The sequence below is a fragment of the Sorex fumeus genome, unplaced genomic scaffold (assembly GCF_029834395.1).
Source record: "Sorex fumeus unplaced genomic scaffold, SorFum_2.1 ptg000115l, whole genome shotgun sequence".
In the NCBI taxonomy this organism is placed as follows: Eukaryota; Metazoa; Chordata; class Mammalia; order Eulipotyphla; family Soricidae; genus Sorex; species Sorex fumeus.
This window is the reverse complement of record NW_026606172.1, coordinates 3242844-3262573: the sequence shown is the minus strand read 5'-3', so window position 1 is coordinate 3262573 and position 19730 is coordinate 3242844. Positions and strand designations below refer to the sequence as shown.

The 19730-nt window shown below is 34.6% G+C and overlaps 1 protein-coding gene across 2 annotated transcripts in view; it reads left to right on the top strand.

The window, feature by feature from the left end:
• EPHA3 (EPH receptor A3) overlaps positions 1 to 19730 on the top strand; it is a 398195-nt gene that overhangs the window by 308373 nt on the left and 70092 nt on the right. For both annotated transcript variants that reach the window (XM_056135456.1, XM_056135454.1), the window contains 2 exons: positions 16316 to 16440; positions 17884 to 18046. In XM_056135456.1, coding sequence (XP_055991431.1) covers positions 16316 to 16440; positions 17884 to 18046 — 288 coding nt within the window. The remainder of the gene's footprint in view (positions 1 to 16315; positions 16441 to 17883; positions 18047 to 19730) is intronic.

The following is a 19730-nucleotide window of genomic DNA, read 5'->3' as shown; positions in this document are numbered from 1 at the left end:
TTCATATTGAGTACCTATAATTCTTTGAATAAAAACTATTGACATTGATAAATAATTGAAGAAGTATTAATTTTTAAAATTCCAGCATATAGTGAATGACCAGAAATCACTTCAGTGGCTTCAGACTGCTTTTCATCAAGTACGTTTTTATTGTTGCTTGGAGTGAGTTGCTAGCAACTTGAAATGAATGAAAAGTTACTCTATAGTAACAATAAATTCTATGTGGATATTACTGTGACATAAACCACAGGTGTTCATTAGGTCTACTGCAAAGGCTAGAGTACTTCAAGACAGTGTTTCACTGATATGATAGTTTTCACATGCTTCTTGGGAGAATTCAAGTATCAGGTAGTAATTTATAGACATTTAGCTCCAGTTCTGAGAATTATTCTGATATCTACAAAGCAGTTCGCACATCAAATTTTTAAAAATTATTCATTTATTTATTTTGTATTGAATCACCATGCGCTACACGAAGTTGTTCATGATTGAGTTTCAGTCATACAATGTTCCAAAACCCATTCCTTCACCAGTGTACATTTCCTGCCACCAACGCCCCCTGTTTTCCTCCCATTCACCTCCCGCACATCTGATTTTTATACTGCTTAACCATTGCATCTTCCACCAAACCTGGCAAGTAAAAACACGCCATATTTTTGAAATAAAATGAATATATCTGCATCTCAGTAATTTTACTAAGGAAGTAAGAACAATATGAAAAATATAAGTAAAATAGTTTAGTTATGTTTTATTATGGTCCTAAAACCATGAGACTATATGACTAATACTGATCATTATCTTATCATATAAAATTCAAAATTCTGGTTTCTCAAGTATCTTTTCAGATAACTACGGAATGATTCTTTAGTTTAAACCCAATAATATATATGGAAATGGAGGTGATTATTATTTGTTTGTTTCTCATTGTTTTTGTTTGGAGGCCACACTCAGCCATACTCGGGGCTTACTTATGGCTCTGCGCTCAGTGATCATTCCTGGTGTGCTCCCATATGCAGTTTGGGGGATGGTGGGGAGCCATAGCACCTGGCTAGTCCTCATGCAAGGCAAGTGCCTTAACTCCTGTTCTATTGCTCTGGCCCCAGAGACTGCATTTTTATCACTAAGATTTTTTTCAGAACAATTATTCTTTATTGCTTTTTTATTTCTTTCTATACTACAAAATTGAGATAGATATCTATCTCATTAATTATCATACAAGGGGTTGCAAGACATAAATGAAGAATTCAACTGAGAAATGTATTTTAAAGTAAATGTGAACACCATCATTTTCTGTTTTTGTTATTTTATATATTTAATATCATGTTTCCTTTTCTTTCAAATCCAAAAAATGATTCTCATATTTAAAGACTTATGTTAGAATTGAATAAAATTGAATTCGACTATTTGAATGATAAGGAGTTTTACATAGTGTTTATATATTGAAATTATGTATATATGAACATAATGACATATATGTACATGATAATAAGAATATATTGTGTTCACTAAGTGTCTTGTTTTTTTGATCTTTTTCAAAACCATTATATTCAGGGTTTACACTTCATCTTTTTTCCTTCAAATATTTGCTGTTTATACATAATTTCTCATCAGAGTTGGATCTCTGATGATTATGTTACTCAAAGAATATGTGCTGTAATTTTATAAAATATACTCATCAATATTTTTGTGATTATATATACTAGTGTTATAAGTATTAAAATAGACTCTTCAATATTGTATGTCCTTCCCCAGCTTTAGATCAGACATGTGTAGATGTAAGATTTTAAATTTAGCAACAAAGTCTACACTAAGAATTTAGATGGTAGTTTTTACAGCAGTCACACTTGGAATACATTGTCATCAATGTTATTCATCTTTTTTAAATCGAATATTGGTAGTTAGTAATTTGTATTCCATAAGGACCTTTTAATTTGCCTTCAAAAGGTGACTTTGAACATATGCTATTTTGTTAAATTATAGATGTGAATTGAATACATTCCTTGGTTGCTTGTTTTCTTTCTACAATTACTTGATCGTTTCCTGTAAAACCCTGCAGACTTTTTATGGAATGTGTTAGAAAATTTTTCTCACAGTTTTCCTCTGTGCCTTCTATTCTTGAAGATACTTCCCTTGACATAAGTTTTATTTGCAAGTAATTTTGTAATTTACACGTGATTTTCTCTATTCAAAATTTTATTTTACATGGGTCATTATTTTTTTATCTAATTACATGATCTGATATTTCAGTAAATGTTTTCTGGTAATCATCTAATGCCCCACTTTTAAACCTGTATTTCAGATGTTTTTTATTATATACATATATATAAATGAAACAAATCTAAATATTATAGAGTCTATCTGCAACTGACTATGCATAGGATGCTTTATAGTAAACATAGATTTTAATGGGATTTTCTTTCCACATGTGCCCACTTGAAAATTTTATACATTGCTTAAATCCAATACCTGGCCCTAAAGGATTCTTATTTCAAGAGTTCCCTTTGAGAGTACTAAACCTAGACATTAGAGCTACTGCCCCCACCAACCACCAGTCCAATCAGTTTGACAGTCAGTTAATTCCAAAGATAACAAAGAATAAAAGTACCTTATTTCAACCATCCAGGAAGGCAACTATATACATAAATCCATAAATGCACATATGAAAACCAACTGTTAGTCTCAAGCAATATAAAAGGGATAGGAAAATGCAGTCGTGCTTGGAGAATGGGCTGCCAGCCTCTTCAGACCTCAAGTTTGCTTTGCCTCTAGCATTTTTCCTTCACTTTTTTCCCCTGCTAGGTGCATTTTGAAGGAAATTTAACTTGAAAAGCATGTTTCTAAAGCTAAACCACAGACTGTGCTATGTGAATAATAATGATTCTTGCCTTATTGTTTTTCAGTTACAGAAGAAATCTGACAGACCAGGCAAACAAGCTCTAGTGTCTAGATAATGGGTCCACATAGATTCATTTTCAACAAACAAGCCTATAAATTAGAGCAAATTTATATAGAAAATGTTTAAATTATTCTAATATAGTGGGTTTTATTAAAGGTTATCCTTTTATTATAATTTTATTTAGGTGTGCTTTACATATCACGGAATCCGCCCATTTTAAATGTACATTTCAATAATTTTACTAACTAAATTGGTTAATGCAGTCATCATATTGATTAGCTTTTCAATATTGATATTTCCCAAGTAAGTAGTAGTGATGAACCAATCACTGCATTAAAAAAAAACCTTTTAATATGCATTCTAGTTAGGAGTTTGTGTTGAATTTATTTTTTCATAAATAAAACTCAATGCTAAGTAACATTATTTCATAAGTTTGGAAATGAATGCTTCGAATTTTTATATCTTATTTGAAAATAAACATGGCTCTCTTGTATAAAAATACAATTTGTACAGCTATATATATAAGCTCTTCTTTTATATAGATTAACTATTTTTTGTTAGCTAATGGGAATTAGAATCACAATAGTCTAAACACAGGTTAAAATACAAGATTCTTAACAGAAACTAGTATTGCTACATTTGTATCTGTGTATGTTTCTTTTTAGCTTGATTTCTGCTATACAAAAATGGAAGAGCTTAAGGTTATTTTTTTCCTAATGTGCTAAAAATTTTATGGTTAATGTAAAAATTAATCAACTCCAGATCTCAAAATTATAAGGTTGAGTAGACAAAGTTTACATAATTGCAAAAATATGTATTGATGCTTTTGTTCTTTTTTAATTTGGATGGACTTGAGAGCTAGAATTGATCCGAAATTCATGGTTAGGTAAAAAGGTATCTGACAAAAATTCTTTAGATAAATTAATACTGTACCTGGAACTAAAAAGGTCAAGCCCCAGGCATCATGGCTATTAAGCATCCAGTACTCTGCTTCTGTCATTTTCCCTCTCATTTATACTTGATTCTTAAGAATTCCTGTTTGTGGGAAATAAAATGTAATTTAGTGCATCAAATGTTTGCATTTCTTAATTATATGATATGGCACAGAGAAGGGAATCTGAGACAAAAGAGGCTGGGAAGTATTCCTAAGTGCAAGCATGGACAATGCTGATTTTACAGCCACAGTAGAAAATTTACAGGCATGATTGCTTTTGGAAACTTCATATTTGCTGGTGGGTTTTTTGATTTTGTGAATATATGAACATATTCAAATGGGCATGATTTACAGCTATATCTTTAAACAATGTGGGCTATAGAAAATTCATAATGACAGCCTTTTCTTTTTCATTTCTTAATTTATTGCATTTAACTTGGAATTATATAATAGGATTAGAATTCATATTTTGGGAATACATAGACTGAATAATAAAATTTTTATAAGTATTAGCTACATTTAGCTTTTCCTCACTCATGATATATTTGATATGCCAAACACAGTAACAACAAGTCTCACAATGGAGACGTTACTGGGACAGTTAGAGCAACTCGATGAACAATGGGAGGACAGTGCTACAATGCTACAGTGCTTAGATATACTCAAAGGACACAGTTGTTTTTGTTAATTCAAAAGAAATCACTCAAAATTTTTTAAGGCCCCTAAAAAAAGGGGGGGCCTTAAAAATTTTTTAGGGGCCTTAAAATATTTTGAGTGATTTCTTTTGAATTAACAAAAACAACTGTGTCCTTTGAGTATTTCTAAGCATTGTAGCACTGTAGCACTGTCCTCCCATTGTTCATCGAGTTGCTCTAGCTGTCCCAGTAATGTCTCCGTTGTGAGACTTGTTGTTACTGTGTTTGGCATATCAAATATATCACGGGGAACTTGCCTGGCTTTGCCATGGGGGCTAGATACTCTCAGTAGCTTGCTGGGCTCTCCAAGAGGGGAAGAGGAATGGAACCCGGCTCGGCTGGGCCAGCTACGTGCAAGGCAAATGCCCTACTGCTGTGCTAATATAATTCTATAATTGAGAAAACAAAGAAGAGTATCTACTCAAAATATAATTGAAAATAAAACATTTATTATGCATAGTGGGCCACCAAAAATGTTCTTTTTTTATACTTCCACATATTTTTTTCAAGTCAATGGGTATTTCCATATTTGAGTAAATTGGATAACTCTGAGCTGATTTTGCAAATCTGATTTCCAAATGTTTGACTAGATTCCTCAGATTTCCTGCCATGGGACATACTTTCATTTCCTTAAAGGAAGGACACAACCTACATACTTTCTAAGGAGGACCTCCCTTGCTGCTTCAGTCAACCATATGCCAAGCAGACTTTCTCAACATTTTTGTTCTACTTAGACAGACATGGTCAACAATATTTAGATGCAACGTATATTTCTATGTTGTACATGAGTTTTTTTATGTTGGAGAGGAATAATGCACTATAAAAATTCATGATTTGTAAAATAGTGAGGAATGCAGTAATGCTCACTCATGCATGTGAGTGGTGACATAAGCACAATTCGTATTCCTTCAGGAGTAAATCAATTTCTCATTCACCCACGAAATACTTGATTGAGTATAAAATTATTATGGGATCACCCTACATCCATTAAAGATATAAATGAGTGTGTGTATTTGTGTTCCAAAATTTGACACTCTATTAAGTTTGTCTGTGTCACTATTAATCCAACATCTGATACCACAATGTTTATAAGCAATATTCTTAAAGTGAGAATTTGCATAATTGTAGTATCATTTCTCTTATTTTCTCCTCTTGTAAAAATAAATCACTGTATCACTGTCATCTCGTTAATCATTGAATTACTCGAGTGGGCACCAGTAACGTCTTTATTCCTTCCAGCCCTGAGATTTTTAGCTGCCTCTTCTTACTCGTCTTTTCCCAATGATTGGAGGCTCTTTTAGGGTCAGGAGAATGAGACTTATTGTCATTACCGTATTTGGCATATTGAAAACACCATGGGAAGCTGGCCAGGCTCTGCCCGTGCAGGCGGAATACTCTCAGTAGCTTGCCCAACTCTCCAAGAGGCATAAATGGGTAGAAAGTGTCTTATAATGTGTCCAGAAAGCAGCCAGGAGCGTGGCAGTGGTTGGGCAGTGGATGGCAGCTGCCCGGGCTGGGTCCCTTGGGGTGGGGAGGGCTCTCACCTGCCCCACAGCCTGCCTCAGAGTCCGGTGGCATGGTTCTGGGAGCCTTCTTTTATACTTCCATTTGGGAGGAGCATTTGTGAGTTCTGGAAGGCAGCCAATGAGGAGATTATCTGGTGTCAGCAGAGTGTGGCTTATGGGTGTGATCCCTGATCATCGGAGACTGGGGGAAGCAGACAGAAAAATCATTCATCTTGCAACTCAATGATACCAATTAGATAAGTAGCATAACTTATTACTTAGTGTAAAAATATTATGTTTATGTAATATGACTAAAATCATGTGAGTAATCAAAGAGCATCAAAAGCAGTAATTCATAGGTATATAACTACCTATCCCTTAATAGGTTCAATCTGTGTATTATCAAATCTAATGTAGGCATATACTCTTATGGTTAATTGCAAGTGCTTAATATCAAAGATAATATATCTCGAGATAATATGATAGAAGTCTATGAGTTTGAAGAGAGTGAGACAGAAACAGTATTATAGAAAGTCTCTCTGAACACCAGAATTCTTTTTCATTTTAGTTCAAAAGTATAATCTTTCAGACTTGTTTTTGTAATATTATCTCTATTTTTTATTTACTTCTTCATCAGGTTGGGGGTGTTTGCCTTGCACGTGGTCAACCTGGGTTTGATTTCTCCGTCCCTCTCAGAGACCCAAGAAGCTACAGAGAGTATCCCACCCGCACTGCAGAGCCTGGCAAGCTCCTCGCGGTGTATTCGATATAGCAAAAACAGTAATAACAAGTCTCACAATGGAGTTATTACTAGTGCCTGCTCAAGCAAATTGATGAACAACAGGAGAACAATGTTCAGTGCTACAGTGCTATTTTTAATTAAATATAGTAAGACACACAGTTACAAAGTTATTCATGATTGATTTTCAGTTCCAACATCTGTAGGTTCCTTTACCAGTGCACATTTCCCACCACTGTGTCTCTAATTTCCCTCCCCTCACCTCTATGGCAGGTACTTTGTCTCTCTGTCTCTGTCTCTGTCTCTCTCATATTGTCTAGAAGAGATTGTTCAGTAAATTGAGTCAGTTTTCTGTATTCAAAGATGATTAAATTATAGTTCTTCATGGCCGACCTGAGTTTGATTCCTCTGCCCCTCTCAGTGAGCCCAGCAAGCTACCGAGAGTATCTCACCCACACGGCAGAGCCTGGCATGCTACCCGTGACATATTCGATGTGCCAAACACAGTAACAACAAGTCTCATGATGGAGACGTTACAGGGCCCGCTCGAGCAAATGGATGAACAATGGGAGGACCGACATCCCACTTCTATAGGTGATCAGAAGTCAGCAAGTCCTGTGAAAGAGTTAATTCCATCCAGTATATGTTGGAATATGGCAGTTCTACCCTTGATTAACCCCAATCAGAACAAATTTATTACCTCACCAAACTTACAAAACAGTTAAATAAAGCTCATCATGTGATTATCTTGGGTCTAACTTAAAATTTGTTCTGTATTCATTTGAGCTTTACTTTTTAACATCATCTATTTCTTATCCCCTTGTTTCTATTACCTTCATTAGGCAACTGCTTCTCTTCCTTCAAGCCATTTATATAAAAATGATAGTAGATGTAAGTCATAATGGAATTACCTAGTTTTTCACAAGATTTCATATTTTAATTTTATTTTAGCTTTAATTGTAACATTTTAGCAGCAAGAATTAGGTACATTTTTCCATAGGAACTAATAATATATATTTTATATATACATATGGGCTGGAGCGATAGCACAGCGGGTAGCCTTGCATGCAGCCAACATGGCCGACCCCAGTTCGATTCTCCACCCCTCTTGGAGAGCCCGGCAAGCTACCTAGAGTAGCTCGCCCGCGCGGTAAAGCCTGGCAAGCTCCCCGTGATGTATTCAATATGCCAAACACAGTAACAACAAAGTCTCAAAATGGAGACGTTACTGGGCCCGCTTGAGAAAATCGTTGAACAATGAGAGGACAGTGATTTACATATACACATATATAAGTGTACATATATATGTGCATATATATACACACACACGCATATATTGCAAGCTAACGAAAGTGTTTAACTAGATTTAACCAAGGTAGGGATGATATTTGACTTCCAGGACTTCCAAGTACCTACATTTAAATGAGAAGACGTATTGATTAGCAATGATATAATTACAGTATAATGCAGTAGGAAAAGTGATGAGATAATGAACAACTTTACCATGCTTCACAAAAAAAGAAAGAAAGTAAATGTCTATTGTCTTTAGGACCCTCAAAATAGTTATTTGAGGTACTATTTTATTAATGGATTTCTGGTGTAATGAGTAAAAGATATTTTCAAGGCAAATAGAACAATATTATATGGTGCACAGTTGTGTACAGCATACACAGTTGTGGACAACAAAATTGGATCTTTAAAATTTTAACTTTTAAGTAGAATTATATAGGATAAAACTAGCATCTGTTTCAATAAAATAATTTATTTACTATTTCTGCATTTTCTGTTTTTTGATAGGGGGAGTTTAAATAATAATGGAATATGTTTTAAAATTCTGTATTTAATTTTAGCCCAGGTTTTCCTATATGAGCGATAAGGAAGAGTATTTTGATATAAAGTGATATATTTTCATTTAATTTTATTATTATGAAAATATTGAGGGATTTATTAATAAAACATATATACATCTATTAAAATGTTACATATAAACATATTTTCATCCATATTTTATTTAAAATGTAATAAGGAGTAAAGCTAATAAAGTTATAATCATTTATTTTTTATCATTATAGTTTATGTAATATATTGACAGTAATATTAATATTTAGTATCTTGATATACACAGTTCCATCACTTCAACACCACAAAAGTTTTTTTTGTAGGAGTACTGCTATTTATTCAGCCACTGATTAGCTGATTGAATTGGGCATGAACTCCACCTTAATTTTTTTAAATTTTATTTATTTTTTTCTTTTTATATTTATTTATTGAATCACTGTGGGAAAAGTTACTAAGATTTCAGGTTGAAGTCTCCATCATACAATGATCAAACACCTTTCCCTTCACCAGTACTCACTTTTCACCACCAAGAATCCCAGTATAACCCCCCTCCCACCCCCCAAATGCCTGTGAGGCAGATGATTTCTACTTAACTCTTCTCTACATTGATTACATTCACTATCTCGACAAAAGATGCACCATTATTGTTTAGAATTTCCCACCAAATAATGAGAATTGCTAAAAGGTATTATGAAATATTTTGTTTTCTATAGCTGGTTGTGAGAATCATATAATGTCAAATGTCATGCAGCCACGATTTGGGATTTCTGTAAAGAGCCAGATAATTATGAGATTGGTTTTTGTGTGTCTGGTGTTATGGCCATGCCAGAGAGGTGCTCATGGGGGGTAACTCGTGACCTCGGTAGGGCGTGAAGGACAAGTCGGTACTGCCTCCCTTTCCATGATTTGTTTCTGAGTCTCTGGTATCATGGTCATTAATCAGCTTAATCAGGAGCCAGAGAGGCTGTTTGTAGGTCACTCGAGGTCTCGTTGGGATGGGGAGAAAGAGTTGTCTCCACCCCCGTGTAGTGATGCCCCATGTGTCTCATCACTGCAGGCCCAAACCTGACTATCCAATGGCCCCTGGAGGATGGTGGTCACCAGGCCGCCAGGGGGAACAGGCCAAGGCACAAAACCTATTCCCACCTGGAGTGGCCCAGCACCAGTAACCTACTGCAGGAACAGGACGCATTTCTGCCAGAAGCCTTTGAGTTCCAAGATTCGTTTCTGAGTCTCTGGGATCATGGCCATTAAGCAGTTCGATCAGGAACCAGAGAGGCCATGCCTCCAATTATATAGCTGGGCTGGAGGTGGTTTGTGGGTGTGTTTCCCACATACCTAACTTTTGGCCGTTTATTTCTTGGTGAACTTTGGGGTCTGGCCAAAGGCACAGCAGCAATTTTGGGGTATCTGAAAGTCTGACGATGCCATCAGGCTGCTGATGCACTCACCTCGCAGGTACAGATTGACCTGCGGGCGGCACCATACCCCAGAACACCACAAAAGTTTTTAAGACTCTCTACCAATGATTTAAGTGTCATTTCTAGTATACCTCATCATTCTCTCCTCTTCTACCTCTCCCTCAAATGTCTGGTTACCTCAACTTTGTAAAAGACCAAATGTTTGTTATCATTTATTACTGTCTATTGCTATTTTTTAGTTCTCTATATACCATAGATGTGTGAGCTCATCCAGTATTTATTCTTCTCCTGACTTCCTTCAAGTAACATGAAGTCTTCCAGTTCTAGAAAAAGTAATTTGAGTTTATGTAAATTTTAAAGAGGGTAGGTTTAAGTTTTCATTGTTTGACACATCAAAATGTATTTCAAAAGATCAAGAGGAAAATAAAGAATTAAATGCCGTTTATAAAATGGTAATAATTTGATATGGATAAGGCTAGGTAACTTGAATTGAGTTAAAAATAATTATCAGGTCTCAGATACTGGAAATAATTGGCATTCAGAGTTATTGTGTTTGGAATATACAAATAAATGTAACTTTTAGGCTTAAGAAATAGTCCAGCTGGTAAGTCACTTACCTTACATTCAACAAACCTGGGTTGGGTTCAATACCTGCCACTACATATAGTCTCTGAGGACAGAGGCAGAAATAAGTCCTAAGCACAGCCAGGTGTCATACCAAAATAAGCAAGACAATAACTATAACTCTGAAGTTTAAATTGGATAGATTATAAAAATATAAGTCCTGGGATCAAAATAAGAAATTCCAGAAAACAACAGTTTGATGAAAATGGTCAATGATGGTGAGATGGAAGATATACATTGTGAATGATTATGCTAATTCAAACTCAAGATTATTCATGCATTTAATAGAAATATTCCCTCCAGAAAAAAAAAAAAAAGAAACTGAAAAGGAAATGCTTAGAAGTAGGCATCCCAATGAATAGTACCGAAATAAGGGAGTAATGCTTTCAAAGTCATGTCTGATTCAAAGAAAAAATCTTTCAACCATTTAGTGCATAACATTTTCCCATGGAGATAATTTTTAAAAGCTTTGGCTCACTTACCACAGAAATACTGAGCACTCCGTGCTATTGCTTTAACATGTCCAATCTCTAAACCACAGAGATACCTCAGAGGTTCATTAGAAATTCCCAAACCCAGAAGGAGGAAAGTCCCAATAAAAACGAATCAACTAAATCAAATCCTTAAGGAACCGAATTTTGAAGTTTGAACTTCCCAGTTCTAAGGAAGGGTTAGCATTTTGCAGAGTAATAGTAAGCATCGATTAAAATCATGATCATTTATATATTGAATACTTTTCATGTTGATCAGTATATTTGGTGTGCAGAAGAGTCAAAAGGGGTACAAATATGAATTGTGTACTATATACCTTCCTTTATTAATTTGATCCTTTTGCATGGAAACCTTTTAAACTTAACCTTTTGGCTTTCCCATTATGACTTGCTTTTCTGTTATTTTCTTAGATGCAATCAATGACTCAGGTTACATTGAGAAATGGAAAAAGTATTTCTCATGTCTGCAAATAAAAGACTGAAATTAATCTGCAAACATTACAGGATTTTTTATTTGTTTTTCTGGACTATTCATTGCATGAGTCAAGAGAGTGTAATTATAATGACCTAGAACTAGAAAAGAAAAAATAAAAGCTAATTGTTCAACTCTCAGTTTCCAGAAAGTTGTGTCTTTTTAGAAAAAAATCTGAAGAGATTTTTTGGCACCAGCTTTCATAAAGCACATATTATTAGATATAGAATGAAAATATTTTTCTACAATCATAGTCAAAGAAAACCGATAAAGAATTGCTTACAAGGGTCTGAAACAAATGCATGTTAACAAACAAGGAGTGTTCAGTATGTCTCAATGACATAATGTGAGTTCATAAAGAATGATTAATTGTGTGATTCAAATAGCCTCCTTTTCTCTCACAACCATCATTTTCTCACATGTTTATATTATTTTAATAAATTAATCACCTTTGGCAAGCAAGAATTTTTTGTTGAAACTTATTTGGAAAGATGTGAGGGGAGAGAGAGGGAGAAATTCGTGTTCAAGGGAGAACACAGACTTCTCCAGTGTGGAACTAGGCAAGCAAAGAAACAGAGAAATAAGTAAGCAGATCTATTCAAGGGAGAAGAACACCTACTTGCCTATATTATTTAAAAGAAATGTTTCAATTAATCATTTTACAGTTCCATATATTTAATATTTTAAGCTTACTTTTCCAATGGACACATCACAAAATAGCAAAAGTTAAGGGTGATTCTCCATAATAATATTTTTACCTTTTTGTTTTATTTTTTATTGATTTATAATTTTTTATGCGAAGCTGGCTCATTATCTAACTGACCAGCAACATAAGTTTCACAGATGACTACTTAGTCATTAATCAACTTTTTCCTGTTAATAAGGGAAGCATGTTAGCAATCCATCATGGTTTGTGTATAAAAAGGTATCAGATTAAAATCCTGAGATAGTGGGAGGTTGTTCAACAACATTCACTAATTTAGTTTAAATATTGTATTTTACTTGGGGAAATCTACATCTTCAAACTTTGTAAATCTAACTGTAGCTCTTAGCAGTTCCGTAGTTGTGTATATATTCCATAAAACAATCTCTGAAATCGCAAATTTTTAAACATGCAAAATGAGAGTAAATATACACATATATTATGATACAGTTTTCAATCTCATGTTCATTTATTTAGACAAATATGTTTAAATAACTTGTATGCATTTGGAAAATAATGCTTCAATTTGTTTATTTTTTGATACCTGAAATAATCTAAAAGGATCTAATACATTTCACTGTTTCCCATTAATTTTATGAATTACATTACAGCACTTGAGGAAGTTCAAATAAGTTATACTCTAAGATGAATTAAAACATGTTCTGATATTCTTTTAGTAGCATCGATACAGTGGAGTGCCCAAGATATTTGTCTCCTTTGGCAGTATGCTTTATAATGTCTTAAAATTATTTATTAGGGTACTGGAAAACAATTTATGTTAATTATTTATTAATATTAAAATATTAATGAGCATTACGTAAATGTAACTGGATCACAGCTGGTGCACTGGATTGAAACTGCTGAAATACAGCCAACACAAGGGGCGTGTATTAAAAAGGGCAGAACAAATGACTTAACATGGGTCTAAAAGCAGCAATCAGAAAAGGTTAATTTAACTTAGAGATGGCACAAGCTTCGAGCAATTGCCTCTACTTAAGTAAGTGTGGAATTACAAAAGGCTATTTATTACAGTCCAACAGGGTCTTACAGCTTGCTTAAAGAACTCTGAAGAATTTCATAACTTCAAAATTTGCTTGAGCGGGCCCAGTAGCATCTTCATTGTGAGACTTGTTGTTACTAAAACTGGCATTTTCTAAAATTTCTCTAAAAGTATATTTTATCTCATTTTATTGTTTTAAATTTTATTCAGTCACTGCAATTACAAGTTACTTATTATTGGGTTCATTCGATGTTTTGTCACCCATCTTCTTCACCAGTGTCCTCTCCCCTCCCCCATTGCTATCCCCTCTTCCCTGTTTGCCTCCCACCCACCTGTTTGCCTCTATGAGAGGAGCTTGCAGAATACCCCCTTCCTTCTCCTGGATGAAAAACTCTCCTCCACCATAATGGTAGCCTCATCCCTGTGTTATCCCTCAACCCCTCCAAGTGGCATGAAGTTAAAATATATTTTCACTGATAGAAATTAACCAGCTTCACAATAATATGCAGTGAATGCAGAGTCTCCATATGTTTGCTAGGGAAGCAATGCAAAATTAAGCTTCTTTGAAATTCTTCAAAAAATGTTTTTAACAATTTTAACTACAATACGAAAATTGTTCTAGGAATGAAGCTTCTGCAGAAAATTAATGGAATTTATGGGATTTTTGTACAGAGTATAAAAAATTGTTTTTAAAGACATTGGAACTACAATTGTGTTTTACTAGGATTAGATAGTAAGTATATTTTTTTCAAGTATTTAGATAAGCAAAAAATAAATTAAGATTCACATACTAGTTGTTTATAACTAAGCACTGTGTCTTTACCAATTCATTCAGATATTTGTTTTGGGGGCCTCAACCAATAATTCTCAGGGGTTCTCCTGTGTCTATACTAGGGAATTATTCCTGGCAGCGCTCAAGGGACCATATGGAATGCTTGGGATGAAACTTGGAGGAAGGGAACTCAGGGCAAGCATCCAACCTGCTATATTCTCTCTCTATCCCTCAAAGTCATCATGCTTTTTTTTTTCTAATTAGGTCACACCCGGCAATGTACGGAGGTTACTCCTGGCTTTGCACTCAGCAATTACCCCTGATGATGCTCAGGGGACCGTATGGGATGCTGGGAATTGAACCTGAGTGGGCAACGTGCAAGGCAAACGCCCTACCCGCAATGCTATTGCTCCAGCCCTGTCATCATGTCTTAATTAAAGAAATATCCATCCAATCAACAAATAAGAAATTTTAGCTCCTTTTTGTGGAAAATGCATACACACAGGATTTGTTAGTCTATGCTTTGAGAATAATCTAATAAAAAATAGATGATTTATTTGCCTTGCACGTGGCCAACCTTGGTTCAATTCCTCCACCCTTCTTAGAGAGCCCTGCAAGCTACCAAGAATATCCTGCCCACATTGCAGAGCCTGGCAAGCTCCCTGGGAATATGGGGGTATTCGATATTCCAAAAAAAAACAGTAACAAACAAGTCTCACAATAGAGATGTTACTGGTGCCTGCTCGAGGAAAAAGGGAAGACAGTACTACAGTGCTATTTTTTATCAAGGAAATCAATCAATTATTATACCTAATTATATTTTTAAAATTTTGGCATATTTCATGTTTTGTAGTTTGTTTTGCTGAATTGCATTGGGGCAGAATGTCAATGAACCCCAGAGCAAGATGTTTTGGTTCATCAAAATTGTCTGGAGTTTGATTTGAAACTAGAAGCACAATTTTTAAAGTTTTTTTGTGTTTTACATTTATGTTTAGGAAGCATTTTGAGTTCATTTTTGTATAAAGTATAAGATTTAGGTGAAAGGTATTTCTTTTTTATTTTCTCTGTGTATGTTGAATTGTTCCAATTGCTCCAGTACTATCTCTCTGTTGAATTGTTCTTGCACACTTAATAAAAACTATTTAAAAGGGTAAAGTAAAGCAAACAACAACAAAAAACTAGGAGTCCATTGACAAAGTGCATGCATTTTTGTTTTTAGCAAGATTTAACATAGTATTTAACTTGAAACATATTTACTCTTCATAGAAATGAAGGTGACATAATGGTATCAAATACAAATTATTTTCTTATTGCATGCTTTTATTAATCTTGTCTTAATAACAAATATAGAATCACCATCCACTGTGATGTACCTAGATAGTTGTGACAGTTTATTTACTGACACCTTGTTCCATAAAATACTGAAAAATAAATGCTTACATGTGGGGTTAGAAAGATAGTTTATGGAGCTAAGCTTATCTTTGCTTATAGATGTCTCAGGTTTGATCCCATCACTACACAGTTCTCTGGTCAATACTGGGAATAAATCCAAATACAGAACCTGAAATAGTTCCCCAAGCACAGCTGCGTATAGACTCCAAACAAAAACAAAGAAATCAAAATGTTAAAGCAGAATGTGTTGTTTCCTAACCTACTTTTTATTTATGAATTCATTTTTGTCAGAAGTTAAGACCTACCATAATATGTCCTAAGTCCTATCTATTTCACAATGCTCTGTTATTATTACCTAAAAATATCAAGGGACTCTGTGCATAATGGATTCCAGTTCTCATACTGAGCTGCATATGAAAATGTTATCAAGGAGCTGAAGAATCTGGCATTAATAACATTGCAACATTATAACAAATAGGTAGTGCTGATGTTTTGTTCTTTTAAGAATATATCAAATATATTTCATTGCTTACATTATGGTAGCAGATTGAAAACATCTGCTCACTTGCCACTAGTCCTCCAGCAGTTGAAAATCTCAGCTCATTTTCCATCAGCCTTGTATGTACCAGGGCTATAATCCAGCTGCTGAGAGTTGATATGGGGCCAGATTAATACTCAAGAGCCTTTGAAATGGAAATAATACCTGCTTGCCAAAGGCTAGAATGATGATAAACTCCATTTGCTTGTCCCCTTCTTTCTTTGCTCATTTTGCCATCTCCCTACCTGGTTAATTTGCTTCTTCCCATCATCCTCTCTCATTCTCTCTTGACAGCTCCATCACCAGTCATGACAATTAAGAAGGATCGAACATCCAGAAACAGTATCTCTTTATCCTGGCAAGAACCTGAACACCCAAATGGGATTATATTGGACTACGAGGTCAAATACTATGAAAAGGTGGGGAGATAATATTAGATGTTTAAGAGCTGGGGTGTAGGGAGGGAGATTCTGTCTCAAACACTGTGCTCTTACAAAGAAGTCAACGAGCTAAAACTAGAAATAGCAGTTCAAAACCAGTAAGTAGTGGAATTGCTTTGAATGCTCATAATGTTTTTATTTTTAGGTATGAAGAAGGGTTTAAAAAATCTTAATATAGGGGCTGGAGTGATAGTACAGCAGGTCACGGTCACGGTCTTCCAGTTGTTTATCGATTTGCTCTAGGGGGTCCAGTAATGTCTCCATCATGAGACTTGTTGTTACTGTTTGGCATATCGAATATGTCACGGGTAGCTTGCCAGGCTCTGCCATGCGGGCCAGATCCTCTCGGTAGCTTGCCCGGCTCTCCAAGAGGGGTGGAGGAATCGAACTCAGGTCGGCTATGTTGGCTGCATGCAAGGCAAACGCCCTACCCCTGTGCTATCGCTCTAGCCCAATTATGGCATTAAAGATTATATTCATGTTCTTCTACATTTGATGCTGCTACTGCTCTGCCAACTATTTTATACTATTCCCCAAATTTATTGATGATGTTTTTATTAGTTAATTGCTTTAAAACTTATTTCTAGACCTTCATATTTCACAGGAAGTTTATTCAGTACAGAACATTGAACTAAACAGGAGAATCATTGTATTATCAAACTGATAAGATGCTATTTTGATTTTGTCAAAGGAAACATTGAAATGAGAGAGAGAGTACATAAGTTTGCCTCGTCATAAAATTTTATTTTGGTAATTCAATAATAAAAATAGACACAAGGGATTTTATAAGTATTAATTTAATGATATTTAATTTATTAAGTTGTGCTTATTTGTTTCTAGTTGTACATTAAAGCTAGGCATAAATATAAAAGATATTTTTAGTTTTGTTCGTTTCTCATTAGATCTGTTGGTTTTATAATTACTAATATGAACACAGTATACTCATGTGCCTGCTACAGTTTGCAAAGTATTTTGAAGTGAATTTTAAATAAAAGATAAACTTATTAAAGCAGTTTATTTTTATATTATTATGGTACAATAAATATTTTAGGCTACAAAAGACACTGTTTTAATTATTTTATTTATGTATATATTGCACACACATATATTTATTTGGTCATACCCAATAATGCTAACTGTTAGTTCTGTGCTTAGGACTTCTGTTAGTCCTCAGGGGACCATAGGGGATGCAAGGGATATATACCCCCCCCCCCCCCGTCAGCTCCATACAAGGGAAAGGCCCAACCTGCTATACTATCACTATATAAATATAATATCACTATTATATTTAAGGAGTGAAATTACTGTTACAGTTTTAGTAGTCTTATATGTTTAATTGAGTTGACTTTGTGTTGATCACTCTTTGATTATTTGATAGCATAGTTAAGATTTGCTTTTAACATGACTTTTCTTACCTCAAAGCAGGAGCAAGAGACGAGTTATACCATCCTGAGGGCAAGAAGTACTAATGTCACCATCAGTAGCCTCAAACCCGATACCACATATGTATTCCAAATTCGAGCTCGAACAGCAGCTGGATATGGGACCAACAGTCGAAAGTTTGAGTTTGAAACTAGCCCAGACTGTACGTATTATTTCATTGTAAGGGAGAGGGTTTTTGCAAAAACTGTTTGATAATCTATTTTTGGTCTCTTCCAAGTCTTAGCTAAGCATAATACTTTAAGTGTATACTTGGGACAATTGACAGTTTGTATAGCACTTGTCCATGTGTATGTGCTTCTGTGTGCACCAGTTTTAATATTTTTCTCTTTAATAATTTAAGTTTATTCTAAGGGGTAAGTGTCTAGATCGCCCTTGGACCAAAGCAGACAAAGATAGAGATGAAAAAAAAATTAAAAGGAAAAGAAAGAAATAGGAAGAAATGGAGAATAGGAGTCAAGAGGATCAGAGTACATTGGTGGAGTTAGGAGTGTTATAGCTAAACATATACAGCCACAAAGACAACAACGCTTTAAACAAGAGATCAAACTTCAACAACCAAACTTAAAAGTATGCCTGCCAAGGTGACAGGCAGGGATGGGGGTAGGTTGGTTTGGGAGGGAATCTGGGAACCCTGATGGAGGGAAGAAGACACTAATTGTGGGATTGGTGCTGGAACATAATATGTCTAAAATCCAACTATGAATAACTCTGTAAATCATGAATACTTTAATAAAATAAAAGAATAAAAAAAATTATAAAAAAAGAAAAAATTCAAGTATATTCTAATGCCCAGAATTTCAGGTTCTCTACAAGCCATAAATTATTTTTTCAGGAAAATTAGTTGATATGATGATAAACTATTAGCATAGACATACTGACTTCATTTTCTGGTTAGGTGAACTACAAAAATAATCCTGCTCATGCGTAATCATATTAATTTTATTTTAATCACCAACACATTCAATTTTGTATAACATGAAGATGAAGGATTTTCTTAACCTTGACTTAGAATCTTACATACATTTACAGATACTTTATTCTCATCTGTTTGACCTCAAATTTGACAAAGATTGATCTAATACTAGCAAATATTTTTCAGTAACATTTTGACTATTCTAATTAGCCATTTTTCCTGGTCACTAAATGCATTAATTTTTTTATAATATCTTGTTCATGATATAAAATCTCAGTATTATTAAAATAGTAATTTTTTTTGCTATTTTTTAAAATTTTTATTAGTGAAACACCATGAGGTACAGCTGTAGACTTACAAATTTCTGTTCTTGGTTTTCAGTTATTCAATGATCGAATACCCATCTCTCCACCAGTGCCTATTCTCCACCACCACTAATCCCAGTATCCCTCCCACCTCCCCATCCCCCTATCTCACCCTGCCTCTGTGGCAGGGCATTTTCTTTTGTTCTCGCCCAGGATGGGAGATGCATGCTGAAAGTAGACTATAGACCAAACAGGATTGCCACTCAATTCCTCTTTTGCAAACCATAGCACCCAAAAGGAGAGAGAGAATAAAATATTAATATTTTATGCACAGTTTTGCTTACTGGATATAAACATCCAGGACTAATTAAAATATACTTAATATAATCAGGTACCCATTTTAAGAATAAATTTGAGAACAATTAGAATTACTGTTCATAATGACAACCTGTAATTTCTGAATAATATTGGGATCCTAGTGTTTCCTAAATTCTTTGATTCTCACCCAAAGCATGAACATCATAGTAATGGAATGCTGCCATTCTTAATCGCACAACTCTATGTTTTTTCAAAACATTTCCTAATCTTTTTGTGAATCAATAAATATG